Source organism: Opisthocomus hoazin, chromosome 5, assembly GCF_030867145.1.
Source record: "Opisthocomus hoazin isolate bOpiHoa1 chromosome 5, bOpiHoa1.hap1, whole genome shotgun sequence".
Lineage (NCBI taxonomy): Eukaryota > Metazoa > Chordata > Aves > Opisthocomiformes > Opisthocomidae > Opisthocomus > Opisthocomus hoazin.
Genome location: NC_134418.1, coordinates 43,164,921 through 43,186,755, shown reverse-complemented (window position 1 = coordinate 43,186,755; position 21,835 = coordinate 43,164,921). Strand labels below are relative to the sequence as shown.

General features: G+C 38.7%; 1 protein-coding gene across 6 annotated transcripts in view; it reads left to right on the top strand.

The window, feature by feature from the left end:
* Positions 1-21,835, top strand: part of INPP4B (inositol polyphosphate-4-phosphatase type II B) — a 346,018-nt gene that overhangs the window by 300,201 nt on the left and 23,982 nt on the right. For all 6 annotated transcript variants that reach the window (XM_075421031.1, XM_075421033.1, XM_075421032.1 and 3 more), the window contains 3 exons: positions 1,045-1,142; positions 5,766-5,878; positions 10,278-10,432. In XM_075421031.1, coding sequence (XP_075277146.1) covers positions 1,045-1,142; positions 5,766-5,878; positions 10,278-10,432 — 366 coding nt within the window. The remainder of the gene's footprint in view (positions 1-1,044; positions 1,143-5,765; positions 5,879-10,277; positions 10,433-21,835) is intronic.

Below are 21,835 nucleotides of genomic sequence, written 5' to 3'. Positions count from 1 at the left end.
GGAGTTGCAAAAACTTGGCCTTAACTACCTAAGGGTCGTTCCTGTCTTTACATTCATTCGTAACTCTCACAGTAGAGGTACCAGGAGAGGGGTTTGAGGAATTTTTTTAGCCCATGTGTAGCTTGTGTGGAACTTGACTGTTGTAGAAATCTTGGCCTCGGAGAGAAAGTTCTTTTCCCATATAGCTATACTCACTTCATGGATAAGCATAATGACATCCTGATGTTGTCTGGGTTTTCTGTGAGGTGCAGGATAGTGAGGAATTGGGTGATGTGTTCCCAGCAGACTTGACTGCTGCAAGAAACCGCAGGCCGTGCTCCTGAGCCAGCTGCAGCACTGTGGAGCGACTGCTGAAGTCTGTGTGCAGCAGCAAGCTTAAATGCAGGCGACTGAAGCCAGCCAGCCTGTGAAGCTTAATGGTGAAATCACTGCTCAATAGGAGAGAAATGATTCTCTCATTAGCTTTAGATACAAGAACCCAAGATAACTAACAGGTCAGGAGCAATGTAGGGCAGAAAGGGTCCAGAGAAGTAATCCATTTGACTATTTATGGCAAATATTCTAAGACCAGAGCAGAAATCAGTTCCTCAGAAGGTTTTCCACCTGGTAATTCCGTTTACTCCATCTTGTGTGGCTTCAATATTGTCCAGCTCTGGTAGAAATTAATATACGTAAGCAACAGCAGCAGTAGGAGAGGTAGGAGTTGGTGTTCTCTGCCTGTGGTGCCATTTGAAATTCCCACTAAGAGCTGTTGCATTTATTCAGGATTGGTGAAGGGAAAGAGAACGTGTGCATTATTGAATGTTTGTCTGTAAATTAATTACTTTGTCCATAGGTTCTTGGAAAAATTATCCATGAATGATGATCTTGTTCCCTAATACTAGTTCCAAAGTGCATGAGAGATTAACAACTGTACATTTGACAAAATCTAGTACATTCAACACTAGGAAAAAAATCAAAATTACTTCTTTATGCAAAGAAATAATTCTAAAGGTTAATTTAGCACTGGGTTTTTTTTCATCATTTTACTGTGCTTTTTTATAGGTTTGGAGATACCACTTTGCAGGAAAACATTAACCAGGAAAACTTAGAACTTCTAAAGGAATATTACAAGCTGTTTACAGAAAAAATGCCTCCTGATTGTGAGTACAAAATAATGAAATATCCAAATGGCTTTGAAAAGGTTCGACAAGTGAAATATTATAATTTAGTAATATTAGCATAATATCAGGATGCAACTTTTAGATTGAGGCCTCAGTCCTGTAAGTTGTTCCATAAAGTTAAACACTTTGTGCCTGTATACAGCCCTGCTGAAGTCAGTAGTGATTGAAGGCCCAAGGCCATAGCAGAAACTACAGGGAGAGTGAAACACAGTAATGATGAACTAAACAGCTCTTCTAAATTATTAATATAATATGCTTTTAAATATTTCAAGTAGAGGACAGTCTGTACCTACTATATTTGTACAGAAATACTCAGTGGGATTTTTCATCAGTTTCAGTCTTTCCCACCATTCTTACTTTGCATATGTATTAGGGTATGGCAAACCACAGAGAAAACTGCAGATGCAAATACAAGCAATGAGCCACATCATAATGTCACTGATATGAATAACACGGTTCCACTAGAATAGGCCCTATAATCCAATTTTACAGAAATTTGTTGTCATAAACATTACTATTCTGTTACTCTGTTGAAAGCAAACACTGAAAAGACCATTTATATCAATCTAATCCTGTTAAAGTAGTCTTAATGCCTAAAATATATTCCCAAATGTTTTAGATTTTACAGCCTGATTTTAAATAGCTTGCATTGAGATCTATGCCCCTTCCCCTTGGGTAAGGTTTGGGTGAATCTTTTGAATCTAAAGATCTGTCATCCTGCAGGATGTGTGTAACTCAGGGTGAATACTGCTGGTTAGAATCCTGTGCAAAGCTTCCGTTCTCTTACAGAACATCTTGTGTTGATTATTTTTGCAAATTACCCATTTCATGTATGTGCTTGAAGTTGTATCTGAAGTGTAACTGTATGTGTGTACATGTTTATTTTTTGTATCAGGATGATTTTCATTTGTTAATAATTTTGACAGAAGTGAAAGCTCTGTTCCTAAATGGTGGGCAGCAGTCCCATCCATCCACCCACATCTCTAGTATTTCTAGGATGTCTACAGAGAAACTCATACAAGAAGTTAGGAATTAATTTAGGGGAATCCTGCCAAGAAAGCATCCTGAAAAACTAACCTCATCTGAGGTTAGGTCTAAGGTAGATCTGCTACCTCATAAATGGATCTCATTACACAAAAGCAAAAATTTGTATGCAGATAGTATCGGCTGCTTTTCATTAACAGAAACTAACCTTGTACTGTCTTCCTGCAGAAGGATTATTAGTGAGCCACACAGTATTCCTGGAATTCTTCCAGACTGTGCAGGCTTTTGAGAACTACACTTGTCTAATTAAGCATGTCTTTTCTGGTTATTATTACCTTCTTACTTTTTTTCCTACCTCTAAGATCTGAGTCCGTTCTTTGTCCAAATTTTTACAAAACACAAAGTACCTCTGGTTCCCTTGCCCTTCCCAGTAGCTCCCTGCCATTATACGGAATTACTCTTTTGGCTTCGAGGAATGTGCCTTTTAAACCGGCTCTCTGGAAACAAGCAAAGCTCGCCAAGTTGTTTAGTGGGAGGAGAACTTCAGTTCTTTCCCTGTTCCTTCACCTCTGTGCTCAAGTTCTTAGGAAGATAAACCTCCATCCAAACTGGCAGCAGCCCTGGTGTTGTAGCCAAGTGGGAGTCATTCAGTATTGATGGCTCATTGATGGTTTTGTCACACCTTTCCAGGTAGTTTCCTCTAGTGCCAGATCGGTGCTACAAAATAATAGCAGGAGCTGGTTGACAAAGCTGTTAGTTACAAATAGTGCTCCTAAAGCCAGACAGAATTTGAGGACTCACAGCCCTATCGGCCATGCTGTTGCATACGCCGTCCATAGGCAGCCTCACTTGCCTGTGGCTTCATTTGTACATTCCATTTCAAAGATTTCAATTTTCCACTCCCATAAAGGTATTACCACCTTTGCTGTTAGTTTTCCTCTCATCTCTGTAATTCCTTTTTCCAATAATATTCTAGCTTTCTCTCTACTCCCAATTATTAGAAGTCTTCAGCTGCGTGTAACTGCATATGCTGAACACTGACTTTCTGTCTTCTTTTAGATGAATATGCACTCTGTCACTCTCCTGTTTCTTAGTCTCTTTAATTCTTTAATAGGAAACTCTGAAAACAATAAATAACAATGCGCTCCCTGAAAGTTTCCTACCAAAAATACCAATCAAATGTATTTCTGGTTTAGGCACCAAAATAGCACTGTGTTTATAGAATAGCTAATAATAGTAAGGTACAACAATGTATGATTGTTGTTTAGTAGTACATAATTAATTGAAAAGGATGGCTTAGAACTCAATTTAAACAGCTGAAAGCATAAAATCGGAGAAACCTATGTCGTGACTGATATTTGGTGTTGCTGTTTTGATACCCAACACCCACAGCAACATCAGTGTTGCAATGTGTTGTCCCATGTGAGAAGAGGGATGCAGGCAAGGTTTAGAAATCCTGCAAGCAAATATTTTCTTCCATAGCATCATAACGCATGTAGCGGTACATGCATTTTCAACATAAAGTCGGTGAGTCTGTTTTGTGCTTCCAGACTTCTCCCACTTATAGTCTACGAGAATGATTTGAGAGTTTGATACTGCTTTGTGACACAAGGAATTTAAGCCATCAATCACAGCCAGTCAGGATGCAGCTCATTTGGCAATATTATAAATTAGGAGAATCTTGCTTTACCTATGGTGAAGTCATCGCTCTGAGGTGATGCATTTTCTGCTGTGAACCAAAGGAAAATCACTTTGAAGCACTAAGATGTTTACCTAGTGATACACTCTCATAATTTGGAGGCATCTTTCTAGAGTACTCATTGTATATTATGTGTTTTAAAGAAACAGCTGCAGTGTAATAGTAATAGAGATGTATTTTTATATGCTCTGCATTATCTAATTGTATTATCAGGAATTGTAGTACACATAAAACAATCGTCATGAAGATTATTACAAAACTAGTTTCAATGTACTTTTTCAGCTTTTTTTTTCTTTTTGACAGCGCAGTATGGATAAGGCAACATAGACATTTTTAGAATAGTTCTTTCTGAGTATATCTGAATTACTTCTTACTATGAATCATGGATAAGGGAAGCTATTGAATTCATTAGAGATAAAAGGCAAAAGCCTGTTGATAAGAGGGATCATTCCAGCTGTGATCAGGTTAGGAGAATGGATTTTGACCTGCATTAGTAGTTGCCTCCTTTTCACTCTTCGAATTGAATATTAGTCTTTGGTTTTGGGTCTGGGGCTTGGGTTGTTTTTTTCTGCTTCATTGGATGGAACATCCTGCTTTTTCTTTAAAAAAAAGAAATATGTCAATTTATCAATTTGATTTAATTTTGTTTCAGCTGGTTTTGAGCCTTTCTTTGGTGATAAGCATTATCAAATTTCTTTTTACTTCACTATCATAAGAAGAAATCATTTTGAGAAACAGATTTTGGTTGTTTCTACTGATTTTCAAAATTAATGAAGATATAGGTAGCATTAGGAAAAAAACCCCTCCTATACATACACACAAAACAGAAAAGCAAATTACATTTCCTACTCCTGAATTCCTTCTAGACATCTATGATTAATAAAACTTCAGCTCAGCTGCCATACCTAAGGCAAGTAGGTAAAATTTTGGATTTAAAGTAAACCTGAATTTATTTTCTATTCCAAAATTAAAGTCCCGTTTAATTTCAGACTGAGAAATATCCTTTGTGTTGGGGTTGATGTAGCTTGAGAGTTAGCACAACTAGGCCGCTTAAGCAAAACAGTTAGCATAACTGAACAGGTCGCTGGAAAAGACAGCTAAGAATAGCCATTGAGAAAGTTCTGATAGTGCACATGATGTGGGTTAGCAAAAACAAGATGTGTTCAAGGACGTGGAAGCTGTCTGTTGCTATTGGCGTTAGTGCATAGTTACCAATCATAAGGGAATGTGGGGCGTGTGAACAGTGTGTAATTTATGTCTATAGCCTTATCCGAATAAGCGTAATTGCGTGTACAGATATGAAAAATGAATATAACCGCACAAGCGGAATAATAAAGGGAACCGACTGTGCATCGCATCAATGTGTGTGAGAGTCGTTCCTGTCCTTGCACGGATGCTGAAACTCGGCACCTTTGTTAGATTTTAGGGGGAAGGGAGGGGTTATTTAGTGCCATTTAACCCTCCTGTTATGTTACATTAGGAATGAAAGCATTATTTTAAAACAAAAATCAGATGTTCCATTTTGAAAACAAAAGCAAAATATTTTGGCTTAAAAATTAAAGAATCATCCCATTGAAGCAGGTTTTAATGCAGTGTTATTTCTCTACTTACACTGAATGTCTATAATCATAGGTAACAGAGCTACAGCAAAGATTTGAATGTTTTCACCACCTGTTTAGAAGATAAAATTTGAAGACACTTTAATTTTCCATGGTGAAGATCTTAGGGAGTACAACCTAATAGTTTGAAAGAAAGGAGGTCTGCTTATTCTCTAAATATTTAGCTCTTGCTTTTCATCCTGTGTTTCCAAAGGCGGCTGTAAATAATAGATCTGTTCTTTAATATGGGCATTCTTTAGTCAGCAAACCATATCATCAACCTTATCATAATGAGGAACGTTATAACCCTTTTTTTTCTAGGTCTACCACATTTTCAAGAACAGAATGATTTAAAGGGATTGCTAGAAAATCTCCATCAAAATATCCAGGCCAAAAAGAGAAAAAATGTAGAAATCATGTGGCTGGCTGCGATGGTAAGCTTTCTTGTTTCAAATACGTTCAGATGATGAACTAATTTTCACATGCCTGCTGATATTGTAAGTGAATTGATTTTGAGTATATGATTGGAAAACTCAATGATTAAAGTAGGTAGCTATGCTGAAATGGCTCTTTAACATTTCCATTCTGATGGTCTCTCCTCCCACTCATGAATATATTTCTTCTTCCTACACTTAAATTACAGGTACTTTCTTTTTCTCACTTCCTTAACTGGTAGAACTGGCTAGAATTCAAAGCAGGAGATGGTGCTGGTCGCTTTGTTGTCCCCTACACCCTCCACTCACTTTTCTGCAGAGCCTGTGCTGCTGCTTGGGGTTGTTTTGTCCCTGATGCAGGATTTTTCATTTATCTCATTGACTTATGTAACAGCGTACAAGAGGTTTGCTTTTTGTTTGGGGCATGTTTTTTCTTTAACTTACAGAGCCTATTTTTAGGCAGAGGTATCCCTTCATCCCCAGTATGGGCAGAATCAACTCCTTGGATTATCGTGCATAGCTGTAAATATATCACCTTATATGAGAGAGACAATACAGTATTCAGTTACAGTATCTAATTTTTTTTTTTATTTAAAATCATATCCATCCTGTGGTAATACAAAAATTGATTACTCAAAATACCACTGACAGCAACACAAATAAGCTAAATATGCAAAGGGCAGCTATTCAGACACAGTGAGAACACAAAGGAAAATGTTTATCAAACAATGGATAATACTTACTTTGCTTTATTCACAATACTTACTCTGCTGTTCTTTCCCAGTTCTGTGGGTTTTGCACATACATGTTAGAAAAAGACCGAACAAAACCATCCTTAGATGTTTATAAAGAGCTCAAAGTTTTCAAGAATGTGACATTCAACCAGATAATTGTCTCAGATTTAGAAAAGTACCGTTGGTGTGTCTGCCCACTTATACAAGCAGAGACTTTAGTCTTTGGTATTTACTGAAATTTGAAGCAAGACCTTGTGTTTTGGGGAACTTTCAATTGCATATACCCTTCAAGGCAAATAAATATTTGGTACAAAATATTAATAAAATTTTCCATGGCTTTTCATTAACACTAGGAATAAGAAAATATTAACTACATCTTTGTATTAATAACACTGCTGTAACTTTTTTTATATTGCTAATAACGTTTTGCATTGTGGTTAGTGAATATTATCACATGCTATTGCAGTATAAATCTGTTGACAGTAAAAATATAAGCTTTTCTTGCAGTACTAGCTCTGAAATTACTATGAAACATTGCTTTTTAAAGAAGCACAAGATAAAGCAGTATAGGATAGTGTAAAATGAGCTACAAAGAGTACGACAGAATTTACTTGATCTTTGGATATAGAAAGTTGTCTTCAACCATCTATTCAGGATTCCCTGAAAATAATTTCATGGATATAAAGCATTCTTTGGACATACAAACTGTTTCAGATTTTTCCTTCACTGTATTCTATTTCTCTTGATGTTACCTTACTGTAACCTTCTGAAATGAGTAATTCTGGACCCATCTGCACACTGTTATACAATGTTACATTTACTTATTGGAAAGGCATGATTCCCTGCTGTAGGGAGATCACTTTGTTATTGCAGTAGATGTATGAGATTCTACACGGGTATGCATCTGCATGTAATCCCTGTTGTAATGGGACTGTGAGAATACATCTGCATTTTAAACATCAGCTTTTGCAAACTGGTATCACAAATGTTTCTTATTCTAAATATAACTGGACAGAGATTTAAATGTTATATATTTTTATTTCCTAAGCTGCACCCTTCATTTTCTGTCTTATATCAGGAGAAACAATCACAGTATTGATTCATCCTTGGTTTAGTCTTCATGGTCTTATATGTTTTTATTGTCCCCTCTTTAAGTTTAATCACAATCCTAATCATTTAAATCTGTATTCCTAAGGGAGACTTTCTAAAGCTCTAATCAATGTTAAGTCTATTTCTCCTTCTCCTGTATCTTCAATATATATGGGGAAGAAGTGAGTAAAGTTCAGTATAAAATTCAGGCTGGACACTAAACTGTGTGTTCTGATATCATGATATTACCATATATTTGGCATCGTCCCTTATTAGATTTCTAGAGTGTCAGAGCATTGTGTTTTCCCATTTTAATGATTTAAAATGTTTAACTGCTGCTGTTTAGTGAACAGTCATTCTGAGCATTTATCTGGGTCAGCCTGTCAGGTTAACCTACCTTTCTCCTTAAATCATAATCCAAGGGGTTTTTAATTTGTTTATTTAAATTAACCCACGGTTTTCTATTTAATCCACTTTAAAATGATTGAGACATTTGTGCTGAACTTCAGTGCAAAATAAGCTTGTGGTTATGGGCGTTTGCCTGCTGTGCATAGAATGTTACTCAGTTCAAAACTGACTTGCACTAGCCAGCACTTTATGTGTATGCTGTCAGCCCAGATTTGGGATCTAGTTTCCCCTCCTCGCATCAGAGGCCATCACTCATCCAGAATAATAACCTGGTTTATTTTCTTATGACTCATTCACTTCAAATAGTTACAGTGACTCATGGACTTCAGAAGAGACTAGTGTCAAGAGAATTAATCTCTTCAGTTAAGCAGTTAACTTCTTTCGCAGCATTATCAGCCCTGCTTTATACTTTCTTTAGAAAAAAGTCTTATAGTACTTTATTTAAATCCCAATGCAACTTTCAAAATTTTTAAACAGATTTAAGTTTTAAAATTTTGAATTATAGGAGGGAAGAAATACTCGCAGTTTCTCCTTTACTAGCCTGTACTTCTTTGGGTTCAAAGTTAAGATTCAATCAATTAATTCCCTGTATTTGACTTTTGAAATCGCCCTTACCACCATATCTCAAAGACCTTAAAGACTGTAAGTATTGTCTGGGCCATCCATTTTAATAGAATTTCTGAGAATGCAATGAATGGATATAAAAGTGCTTATCTGGTGGTGAAGTGAGGTTATGAGATCATGCTCTAGTTTCATCCTGAAAGATCCCAAGTAAACACTTGATAACCACGCTGAGACATTCCTGAGGATGAGCCCAAACTGCTGTAATTTACTGCCTTGCCCTATTCTGGTAAATATTTTCTTATTTTATACTGTTATAGCTATGATTGTCCAGGGATAGGACCAAGAAAAGCTGGGCCTTTTGTTAGGACAAAGTACCTCGGGGAAAGGTAGACCCATATTTGAGCACACCAGCTCTCCTTCAAATTTTTCTTTTTTCTAGTAAAATATTGTTTGAACCCAAAGTATAAACTAATGAGCTGATACAATGCCAAACTGATTCTTAAGGTGAGAAATTATCTCTAACAGTATGTCGTGGTTCCCTTATTCCTTATAATTTTGTCAAAATGTACAGTGAAAATGGGCGTTCCATGGCAGTCATTTGTGTTAAGCTTTAGTTGTCCTGGGTCACGCATTGAACAGTTCACTTGTTGAAAATAAGGACTATATTTAAATTCAGATGTGTCTGAATCCATACCCTCATGAGGAGTTAGTCCTCTAAGTTCCTGAGTCTGAGTTAAAAAAGACTTCTCAAAGTTTTTATTCATTTTTTCAACATTTGTTAGGTGTTCGGACAATTAAGCTTTAATTGAATAGGGTGGTTGTCACAGAAAGTGAGGAAAAGAATGAAGCCACTTTACCTTTCATAGTCTAGGCTAACTCAAATACTTTTTATGTGAAGTTCAGGAAATTGGATGCAGTGGTTTGGTAAGCTGTGGTACATGTAGACATTTTAGTGACTCACTTAAAATGCTTAGGACTAAGAACAGTAGATAGTTTTTGTTGAGTCCACCATCAGTTTCTTGCTTCACTTTTTGGGGGGTGTTTGAGTGGGCAGGAGAGAGACTTGATTTCAACTGCAGTACATGATTATGCGCATCTCTCTCCTAAAACCAATAAGGGCTGCTTTTTCCTCAGTGGGCAGGAGATTTGCAGGCTTGTCCTGCTAAGGAAAGCCCTGAAGGTCTGCTTTTAAAGTGTGTCATTTGGACAAATCGGAAACAGGCTATAGATCAGTAACTATAAGCTTTTAGTGCTGTTTTTATAGAGTGTTAATGCTGCTGATCTATAAACAAAAGATGAATTTACAGTTCTTTTCAGCACAACATTTTCACCTTTTGTGGCACTGTGTCAGGCCAGCATAGCCATAATCCTTAGAATATGAGAATACCCCAGCGCTAAGAACTGGTTTAACTGCAAAGACGCACGTCAGCAGCCGTATGATTCAGGCTGGAGTTACTACCTTTCAATAGCTGTTTTCTTGAGAAATACTGTAGTTCTCTGTATGCATTGTGATTGCAAAATTGTGACGGTTTCACAGTCTGCCTAGTGTGTAGAGAGCGCAAGGTGTGAAAAGGGCAATCATTTCACGTCTGCCGATGTTTCAGATTTGCCGCAAGCTGAATGGAGTCCGTTTCACCTGTTGCAAAAGTGCCAAAGACCGGACATCCATGTCAGTGACGCTGGAGCAGTGCTCCATCTTGAGGGACGAGCATCAGCTTCACAAAGACTTCTTTATTCGGGCGCTGGATTGTATGAGAAGGTATGTGGAGGTTATTGCATGTCCCTTGCGTTTTGGGCTAAGCCAGGAACTGCAGCACAGAGCCCTCTGAAGGTAGTTGCAAACGCGCGAGAGGCCCAGTCCTGCTTTCGCAGAGAACTGGCCAGCAGCGTGCCAGCGGGTAAGTCCCTTTGCGTGCGAGGTCTTTGCAGCTGCGTGTTTGGTCACTAATTACCAGTTTCTGAGATAGATATGTAAAACCTTGCGAGTGTCACTTCATCGACTGTAGAATTTGACCAAGGTAAATAACAGTTATTTTATCAACTTCTTAGGCTTTCATAAAGATGAAAATTTTAACCATATTCTATGACTGTGTCAAAGAAAAAGTTATTGTCTCTTTTAAGAAATTTTTTTAAATGTTTACACACTCAGTAAATCATTTGTATAAAATTTAGACAAATATTCTGAAAGCAGAATAATTATTTGTTACAGATGGCAATTCTTATTAGCTAGTGTTATTAAAAATAGAAGAAACAGCCAAGCAGGTTTGGACTCATGGCAGTTGCCACTAATATCTGACAAAATCTTTACTGTGCTAAATAAATAAATTAATGTTTCATTCTAAATTACAACTATGCAGAAATTGAGGCTGGTGTTATCAGGAATGTGTAATTAAAAGTTGTAAAGATTTCTGATTATCTGAATCTGAGAAATAAAAAAAAACATTGAGCAAACAAGTTTTGGTCGTAAAATGAATCCAGATGCGTTATTCTCTAAAGAGACTTTCATCATTTGCATTATTAAGTACTGCACTGTAGTTTCTATAAGAGTTTAAAAAATGTATCCACAACATTCAAATAATATGTACCAAAGATCAATGCAAAGCTAATAGAAAATATTCTGGCCAGCCTGCAAAGTAGGAACTGAATCGTATCTTGCACTTATGTGAAACACAAATTATTTGTATGTTGGATTTGCAAAGATAAGTAAACAATCATGTTTAAAGTCTGTAATTGAGAATTTTTGACCTTAGTATTTAGTATTGTTCGATTGTTTCATGTCTAGATTAATATTGTAGGTTTACACATGTAGGATCCTTTTGTCTTTTGGCAAAGATAGATATTCTAAAGGAAAAAAGTAATATTTACAAAGAGTAATTGAGCAGAGGACTGAGATGGCTTAGATGCAGGATTGGTTTTGCAAATTGCTAGAGTAGTGTGATGTATTAGGTGTGTTGTTTTGTATGTATCATTAGCTTGCATAAATCTCTTGGTCTCTGCAGTATTTCAGTGAGTGAATGACTCCTGTGCAGTCTTTCATAACTATGTGTTTTATCATGAAAAAGTTCTGAGTTTTCTGTGTTAAATTTCATTTGTGTTGGCATTTCAAACATGTTTTTTTCTTTTATGTCTCCAATAAATACAGAAGTGTGTAAGCTACAGTAAATTACTAGATACATGCAAACTAATTATGTAAAATCGTTATTATGTTAGAATAGCATTGAGTAGTACATTGGAAAAGTTTCACCGATGCAAACCTGATTTAAAAAAAAAAAAAGCCCTGATATTTAGACAAACTAACTTGTTAGTGTAAAGGTGTAGGAGGTTTTTTGTAGACTAAAACATAAGCAACTTTGAGTGCTTTCGTATCACATACCTGATCTGAAAGCTGAGAAGATTAACACATAAATACAACCGTATTTGAAGATAACAATAAATTGGAGTCACAAAAGAATGGTGAAAAGCCCAGAAAATCTGGAAAAAACATAAAAAATAAATGAGCAGATGGGTATATGAACTTCAAGCACCATCACAAAAATGTTAATTCTATGTTTTCGCTGTAGTTTTAGACAGAGAAAAGCTTTATCCTGCTAATATCCTGTAAATGAATTTGAAACAGCCTTGAACTGAAGTAGATGCTATGTTGGAAGGAAGGTAATCATTTTAACTTGGGTGGTAGGATTGTCTGGGACTTAAAGCAAAGGCCTCACAAGTAGTGGCAGTAGCATACAAAATAACCTGCACGATCAGGATAATAAATAAATAGATCTTTTACCTATGCCAGTTTCTGTCTGTATAACACTGTTCACACAACTGGAGGTTAAGAAAAAAAAAAAAAAAGAGCCGCCAACTTTTTTTCTCACAAGCTGGTGAATTAAAGCCCAATAATTCAGAACAGAATAATAAAAATGTCAAAGGGGGACACATAGTACTCCATGGTACTCTCATTCAGAGTTGGTTAGACAGTTTGAAGATCTGTCTTTGGGTGCCTGTTTTGGTATCTCTGGTACTACAGGCATTCAGCAGGGACTGTTTCTCCCTCCCTGCTGCCCATCTGTTGCTGGAGGTGCTGATGGAGTAGTGCTGGAAGCAGGGCAGACTTTCCTCCCTCTCCACCACTGACGAGGTAGCGTGGCAGGCACCCTCCAGCTGGGCTCTCTTCTTGTAGGCAGATGGAAAAGGTCAGTTGCAGAGAAAGGCAATTTGAGAGAGCAAACTGGGAAGGAAGGAGCAGCCAGGCAAAAGAAAGGGGGAAAAAAGCTGTAATTTCCACAGGAAGAGATATAATGGCGTTTCAACTAAATCTCCTGTATTTTACTGGAGGGAAGTTTGGCAGCTATGTTTTTGAGGTTTGTGTGAATGAGGTCAATGGACTTGTTTGGTAGTCATTGTGGTGCTTGCCCTTTTATCTTTTCTTTTTATTTGATTACTATTGAAGAATGTTATTTGAAAGATTATGGTGTGCATTTCTAAGCTTTTCATTGACTACCTGTACAAGCTTTTAGAATGATTTTCACATCTAAAAGAACCTATTTTGTTTTAAGAGCAGACAGAGAAAAACTGTTTGCCATTTAATTTACAATTTTAGCGATTTTTCCCTGATGAATCTTCTCTAGATCCCTTAGTTAAACTCTGTCAATCAAATCCCTTTATGCTGATTGCCACAAACCACTTTTAAGCCTTTCAAAAGAACAAGTAGACAAGAAAAATTCAATTTTAACACCCAGAATCCTAACAGACTGAATTGATCTTTGAAAGGCTTCTTTCAAGAGTTAACAGTAGGAGATAGAGAGTACTGTGAAACAAAGTGAATTGTAAAAGCAAGTGGCAATTCAAAAGCAGCCTTTATTGGAAATGCCATAATTTTGAAATACTAAAATCGTAAAGGTGCCTGTGAAGCTGTAAAGCTTTTTTTTTTCCTGCCAGTGCTGACACATCTTTGGTGGCTGTTGTAAAAGGGAAGCATGTGCTTACTTCTTGCCACCAAAAGTCTGGAGATGCTGGACCTCTGCACGCTGCTGCTTTTCAGCTTCTCTGGTGTCCTTAGAATTTTGAGCAAACCAGAGGCAATTTCAGATGTTTCGGTTTGTTTCTTCTATGTATGTTGCACAGCGCTGTTTTGCAAAATACTGCCAGTAGCTGTTATTTAATGACTTAGTTTGTAAGTGGAATAAGTGTCTTGTAGTGATAAACTATATGATGTTTAGCATATCTTAAAAAAAAAAAATACTTCCCTTAGTTGTCTATTTAGCTTATGGAAAATGTGGTGAAACAATGATAGGAATTCAACCTTTTTCACTTACAATATATAACATATGTTTTTGTCTTCTGAGTGTGACTCTAGCCATTATGATGCTGCAATTGATGTGTATGTGAAGCGGCTATTCCATAAATAATTCTACATATTATAGTTTCTTTGGTATATATGTATGTGATTTCCATGGATCTTAGTGATATACATAGTGCAGAATGAGGAAAATTTGTATATTATCCCCTCTGTATCAAGTGCTTGTAATTCACATCATACTAAAATCATATTTGTAATGTTGCTGCCACTTTCAAATCATCTTTTTTTGCAATCATAAATATTCTTTTTTTTTCATTCACCAATATATGAATATTTCCTGTCATTCAATGTTAGCTGTATTCCAAGAGACAGTATAGAGACAAAATGGATTCACCTGAGTTCATTGCAGAATCTGTCACACAATTCTACTTCTCATCGTTAGACCTGGCCACTGCTTAGAGGAAATTGGACCCTGGTAGGCAGCACTCTATGAATCAGTTCTGTAAAACCCAGCTGATTTTTTTTCTTACTCGTTTTTTTTTTTTTTTTTTCCTTTCTTTTATGAACTTATTTAATTTTAATGTTTTGGTGGTAGGACCCCTTTTAGAGTCCCTGGGTAGTAAGTAATCTCCAAATCTCCTGAGTTTTGAGCATGTTTCCAATAAAGCCACAAAAGTAAAAACAAGCGAAAGAAATGACAAATCTACTGTTTACGGTGAAGCCTCCAGGCTTCCAGCCTTATCATTTTTGGCAGGGCACAATACCTGTCAGATGTTTCTGACATTGAATACAAAATTTGACTCAATGCAGGATACACTCTTTTCACTGGAAACTGCAGTTAAGGATATTTCAGATTAGTTTAGAGAAATTGCCTGTCAATAATCTGATTGAAGCACAAATACAAAGAATGAATGATCTGGGCAGCAAGGTGTGGGCTTTTGGTGGCCCGATTATGAAGCAAATAGCTCCTTTTTAAAGAGCTGTTTGAGGGCATCTTTTCTTAAAGATCATCTTGAAGATGTGTGAGTTGAGAAGGAGGGATAGCTGTAATAGCTCTTTAATCAGAGACTTTCAGATGATCTGGGCAGAATCCATAGGTCCAGGTTGAGAAAGACCTTGGACGTGGAAGGGCCTATACCAAACAACACAGTGTTGTGATTGCTACGTGGGCTAGGAAGCAGGAGCAAAGGGACAAGATGAGAGACTGGGATCCACATGCAGATCTTCCTCTGCCTTTCTCCCATCTCCCTGCCCCTGCAAGCTTGTGGCAATAGATGCAGCATGCGAGGAGTCATACAAAAGGGAAAGCACGCGTTCTTCTCTTGCCTTATGTTTTCCAGCCCATCTGACCTTCCCCAGCTTTTTTTCTGAGAGTATTAGCACAGTGGAAGCAAAATTTACAAAGGGAGAGCCTGGCTTCCAACACAGATTTTTCCATCATTCTGTGATTCTTGAGAAACTTAACATTTATATCATTTATATTTTGAGGTACAAACTTTAAATTTACATTACCTAGTGTACTGAAAGAGGCCTGGCATTAAGGAACAGCAAGGTCCAATTTTGGTGCATTGAACCACTGTCATTTTTGTTTTCTAAAAATAAATTACTACTTTTTTTTTTTTTTTAAATAGCAACAGTGTGCCGAGGAAAAGAAAACAGAGTAGAGAGAGATGGTCACCAGAAGTAATAAGAATCAATGCAGTTGGCACCTTGGAGTGTTGTAGAATAAAGGTCTATTTCCTGAGCATCCTTCTGGAAGGAGGAGGAGAAATGCAGACAACCATTGCAGACAGTGTCAAACAATATCTTGAAAAAGGCCATGTTAAATCTATGGTTTGCTAACATAAATACTCTGTTTCACAAAGCTGATCTTTAGGTGTGTCCTTAAAGCAATTCACTCAGTTTTAAGACTGAAGCTCAAACACACTTTACTTGCACTATATCACGCTCAGGAAGGTCATTGGTGAGGTTCAAGCATCTACATGGGCAATTAAGCAAGTAAAATTGGCAGTTGTTTCATAATATAGTCTCACACATTTTTTCTGTCTCACTGGGGTCAGATATTCAAGTCCATGTTTTGCAGGGGAATGTTCTCTAGCTGACTACAGAAATTTCATTTCTCCTGTACGTCATTTCTCCAACTTCTTTCCAAATGCTAGTTTCAGACTTCTTTCTGATCTCCAGCCCAGTCAGAGTCCTGAGAACTCTCTCATGAGAACTTTTTCATCTTCCTCTTTTTCAGCAGACTATTGCTTGAATATTTCCCTCTGGTTGCTCCTTCCTCCTCTGCGATGCATGTGGCTGCCTCTGTCTTCTCTTCTTCAGAGCTTGGGCACTGGCCTCAGTACCAAAATGGAGAGAACAGCAGACGCAGTCCCCCTGCCTCACTGCTTTAGCTTCGTACTGCAGCGGTCATCATCTGCCAGAGAGAAGAACGACAAAGTCTTGTCTAATCTTCTGACCTGGCAGACGTTCAGCGTAGACTAAATCCTCAAAAGGGTGTACCTGCTGAATTTTAACAAGTCTTTGTTAAGAAGAGGTGATTTGAGATTCTTGCAGGAGCAGGCTCTTACAGTAGTTATCTCTCTCATACCTTCATTACTTTCGCGTAGAAGATCAAATCCTGCTCTTCAGCATGGAGGTACTAGTAATCATCTCAAAAAAAAAAAAAAGTATTTTTTTTCTTCTTGAGATGACATTGTAAGTTTGAATGTTACTATTCAAAATGAACTAACAATTGAAAGTACAATCTCAATGGAAGGCACTGTGTAACCTTAATTAAAGCGGTCCTTCCCCTGGAACATATAATAACATTCTTGGGCTAATCACTGGGGAGGAAGGGAGTGTTCGAGGGTAAACAGTAAAAACCCTTGCCACTTTGCAAGGAATATTTAGAGATATGACCCGTGTTGTCTCTAAATTTTGACACCAGTGCTAGGTGGGTGAGTCCTTGAAATGCACCTGCTTCTCCTTCATTGATTATGCAGGAAAGGTGGGTCCTGCAGGAGGACTCAGAACCTGACAGTAAATTTTCATTACCGAGTAGTAAAACACACCAATATATCAATTGTGGTGTAATACAGAAAAAAAAGTGTTCCTTTTCCATTGAAAAAGATAACATTTGGCTATGTTTGGGTTTTAGCTTTGTGACAGCAAGAAAGAAACCTTGATTCTCTGTGACCTTTTTGCTGAAGCGAGTCCTTGCCCTTTGACTTAGGGATGTATATGACAGAGTTCTCCAAAGGAATTCAATGGAATTAATGGAATTCCGATCAAAATCTCACCCTACTGTGAGTTCTTCTGCTCAGATTTGTACTTCTTTATTTCTCACTGAGATATGTACAGGGTAAATGATCTTTTAACTGGCCTGTATTAGTATTTGTGGTATCTTGACCCAAATGAGAGTATGGGGAATGGAGCTATGCCTTCTCTCTTAGTGAATGTTTTAGTTATTCAGTATAGACAGGGAGAAAGGTTTGTAATTAATTACCAGGCACACACTACGATCACTTAGTTTTCAAAACCAGCCAAATGAAAAAGCCTTATCCAATAAATTTGCTTTCTTATTTAGTACCACAGTCTGTGTTTGGATCCTTAATAGTGCAGCAGTGAATTTAAACACTGCATCTTGATTAATTAAAAAAAGGAAAAGGGAAGTGCTTTTACGCTATTTTCACTCCTGAAAAAGCTCTTCTAATGTAAAGTGTTTCTGTCACTTTTGTCGTACATAGATTGCAGGACCATAGTTTCCCTGGACTTCACCTGCCATGCCTAGGTAAATTTAGCATGCAAGCAGTCACATCATCTGAAAATATTATTTGGTGTTCAATTTTGAGATTCTTCCAGTCATTCATAGAAGACTCCATTGATTGCCTCATTCATTTTGTGCTTTAATGCTTATGCTATTGCTTATTCAGAACTTCCATGAAAGACTCGGTCTTACCTGAAATCAGCAACTAGTTAAGTTTGTAGTGAGTGGGTAATACTAGACTTCTTCCTATTATATTGCAATTCTTTTAAGGTTTTCTGAAAGAATGTATGGAAGAAGTCCTGTATGCATATTTATTATCTGTTAAAACTGCATATGCCACGGCTGAATTGCCATGGCTTTGACCATGTACAGCTAAATCTCTCAGGAAAAACAACACTGCAAAGCCTAAAGTTTAGATAAGAAAGGAGACGGAAATAAGGATAAGCGGGCAGTAATAGCATACAATAGCTGGTTAAGATTATCATGGATCCAATCTCTTTGAGAATTTGTCTGCTTCTAAAACTGTATTATTCTCAGAATAATATAACATGGGCAGGGAGAGTTGTAACTTCCTTCCTGCAGTTCCAGCCATGTACAGACTGTGTAGAAGTTGGGGGGAGCTGGGGGGGAGGGGGGGGCGGAAGGGGACACAGATAAGAGCAGTAACTAGCTGCTATTCCAGAAAGGTTTTGCTCCTATTTTAGACTCCCTTAATCCCTTCACCCAACTTAGTTTCTTTTGTAGGAATACTCCCTGCTCAGATAATCATCATCTGTTCTCATCCAGCATCCCTGTTACAGCTTTCTTCCATAAGCTCCCAGCCTTTTTTTTTTCTTTTTTTTTTTTTTTCATTCAGGCTGTTGCTCTATTTCCCCTTTCCAGTGAGCATTTCTCTGTTTCTTTCTCTCCTGCAGTACCACCTTCGTGTATGATATCTTGGAGAACTCCTTTGACAGTAGCCTTGCTCAGCTCAGTTTAGAAGTGAGTTTTAGTAGTGGTTTCTCACTGTTACTTTCTGTGGCAGCTCTGATCTGGTGAGAGACATTTTGTAAATGTGTCCGCATTGTTACAGCAACCACGGGCAGACTCACTGGCGTAGCTAGCAGCAGCAGGTTGCTCAGTGGTTCCTTGCAGTACAAGTCCTGGTAGCTGTTCGCAGTGGAGTGACCAAAGGAGTTTCCACTTAGACTATTATGTATTTATTACGGATTTCCTACTTCCATGATGTTATCTGTAGTTGGCTTGAACTACACTCAGTAACAGAGTCAGCAGCATTGTCTTGCCAGCCTTTTCTTAGGAACATTCAGAGAGAAATTTGGGAGATAATTTTGGGAACTTGCATTCCTAATAGCCTAAGCCTCTGCTATAATCTGTATGAATAGGAAGTGTGTGTTCGTAAGGAAGTTAATGGAAAGGAAAGGTCGCAGTCCTCCCAAATGCACAGCTGGGTCACTCCACAGTTGACTCCTACTGTTAAAATGGTGAAAGCGATTTCTGCAACCCTGGGACTTAGTGGTGCTGTAGTTGTATTGTGATTCTGAACATACCTAATGCCAAAATCACTGGGCACTGGTTTGGCTGTGCCTCTGCAGTGCTGTTTCTATGCCCTGCTGTGGATTTCCTTCCCTGGCATCACATCTTATCTTCTCTCCCCAGCCTGGATGATACCACGTGCGTATTGTCTTCCAGAAGTGGGAAAAGCACCTGGCTTTTCTTCTCCATTGGAGATGCTCCTAATGCCTCAGGAAGGTGCCAGAGCAGAGTTTCTACGTGTGCAGGGTCCTGGGATCACAGGCAAGGCTCAAGTCCCATAGACTGGGGGGAGGTTGGAGGGTGGGAAGGGAATCGCTGTTCCCTGTAACTTCTGTCATGGGGTGAAATATTTTGGGTATGTGACCCAGGCTTCTAGTTAGATTGCCAGTTAATGAGGCAGGAGATACCTCTGGCTGTGGTACTCAGAAGCCTCACTTACACTTGTGTAAAAGATTTCATAGTATTGTGGTATTAGGGATATCGTTGTTCTTTTTTTAATCAGTTGCTTGTGGCCTTTTTTTTTTTTAATTCCTTTAAGGAGAAAATAGAACTTTGGGGGGTGATTTGATAACTCTTCAAATATTCTGAACATCTGTAATTTTAACATAAACACTGTTATGCTAAAGCTTACCATACTGGTATAGTTAGCTCAGTGAAGGAGCTAACTATATTAGACCTATCATGGCTTATAGACTTTCTTGGGGAATGATTGTCTGAGGCCCAACTGAAGTTTTTCCGCAGTCAGACATTTATAAGAAATGTCCTTCTTTTTCTACTCCTCTCATTCATCATGCGGGTTTCCTGATGTATGAGCAGCTTCAGTTTCACGCTACAGCCTCCCCCTTTGACCATGTCTCTCTGCAGCTTGACTTGTGTATTTCCTTACACTGGCGATAACGTAATAGTCTTTGAGATTTCTTATCCCTCATTTGAATTTAGCTGAACTCGGTCAATGTGCCCAAAGTTTGCAAGAATACACAGATGGATCTTCCTTCCCCTCACACCAAGCACTAACATGTAACCTTTGCTGCTATAGGAAGACAGACTAGGAAGGCAGAAGCTGATTATTATCAGCAGTAGAGGAATGAGCTGCACCTTGCTTTCAAAAAAATAAATATTTTCTCCTTAGGCACAGACCCAACCCAGTCAACAATCAGCATTGTCAGATCTGAAGAGCTTGTTTAGATTAGGCACATGGAGGTCAGGGAGGTGATTCAAGACGGCCAGCATGGCTTCACCAAGGGCAAGTCCTGCCTCACCAACCTAGTGGCTTTCTATGATGGTGTAACAACAAGAGTGGACAAGGGAAAACCAATGGACGTCATCTATCTGGATTTTTGTAAAGCCTTTGACACGGTCCCCCACAACATCCTTCTCTCTAAATTGGAGAGCCATGGATTTGATGGGTGGACTGTTTGGTGGATAAGGAATTGGTTGGATGGTCGCAGCCAAAGGGTAGTGGTCAACGACTCAATGTCCGGATGGAGACCGGTGACGAGTGGAGTCCCTCAGGGGTCCGTACTGGGACCGGTGCTGTTCAATATATTTATCAATGACATGGACAGCAACATCGAGTGTACCCTCAGCCAGTTTGCAGAAGACGTCAAGCTGAGTGGTATGGTTGAGACACCAGAAGGACGGGATGCCATCCAGAGGGACCTGGACAAGCTGGAGAGGTGGGCCTGTGTGAACCTCATGAGGTTCAACAGAGCCAAGTGCAAGGTGCTACACCTGGGTCAGGGTAATCCCTGGTATCAATACAGGCTGGGGGATGAAAGGATCAAGAGCAGCTCTGCTGAGAGGGACTTGGGGGTACTGATAGACGAAAGGCTGGACATGAGCCGGCAATGTGCGCTGGCAGCCCAGAGGGCTAACCGTGTCCTGGGCTGCATCAAGAGAAGAGTGGCCAGCAGGTAGAGAGAGGTGATTCTGCCCCTCTACTCTGCTCTGGTAAGATCTCACCTGGAGTCCTGCGTCCACCTCTGGAGCCCTCAGCACAAGAAGGACATGGAACTGTCGGAGTGGGTCCAAAGGAGGGCTACAAGAATGATCCGAGGGCTGGAGCACCTCTCCTATGAGGACAGGCTGAGAGAGCTGGGCTTGTTCAGCCTGGAGAAGAGAAGGCTGCGGGGAGACCTGATTGCAGCCTTTCAGTACTTAAAGGGAGCCTATAGGAAAGATGGGGACAATCTTTTTAGTAGAGACAGCAGTGACAGGATGAGGGGTAATGGTTTTAAACTAAGACAGGGTAGATTTAGGCTAGATATAAGGAAGAAATTCTTTACAATGAGGGTGGTGAAACACTGGAACGGGTTGCCCAGAGAGGTAGTGGAGGCCCCATCCCTGGAAACATTCAAGACCAGGTTGGACAGGGCTCTGAGCAACCTGATCTAGTTAGTGGTGTCCCTGCTCTCTGCGGGGGGGTTGGACTAGATGACCTCTAAAGGTCCCTTCCAACCCAAAACTTTCTATGATTCTATTACTAAAAAAAAGAAAGGATTAAGGAGCAATCTGATCACGGTCACATATTTATAAGAAAGACCTTGCTCTAGGATCATCTGATTAACAGTTTGAAAATGATGAAAATATATCAT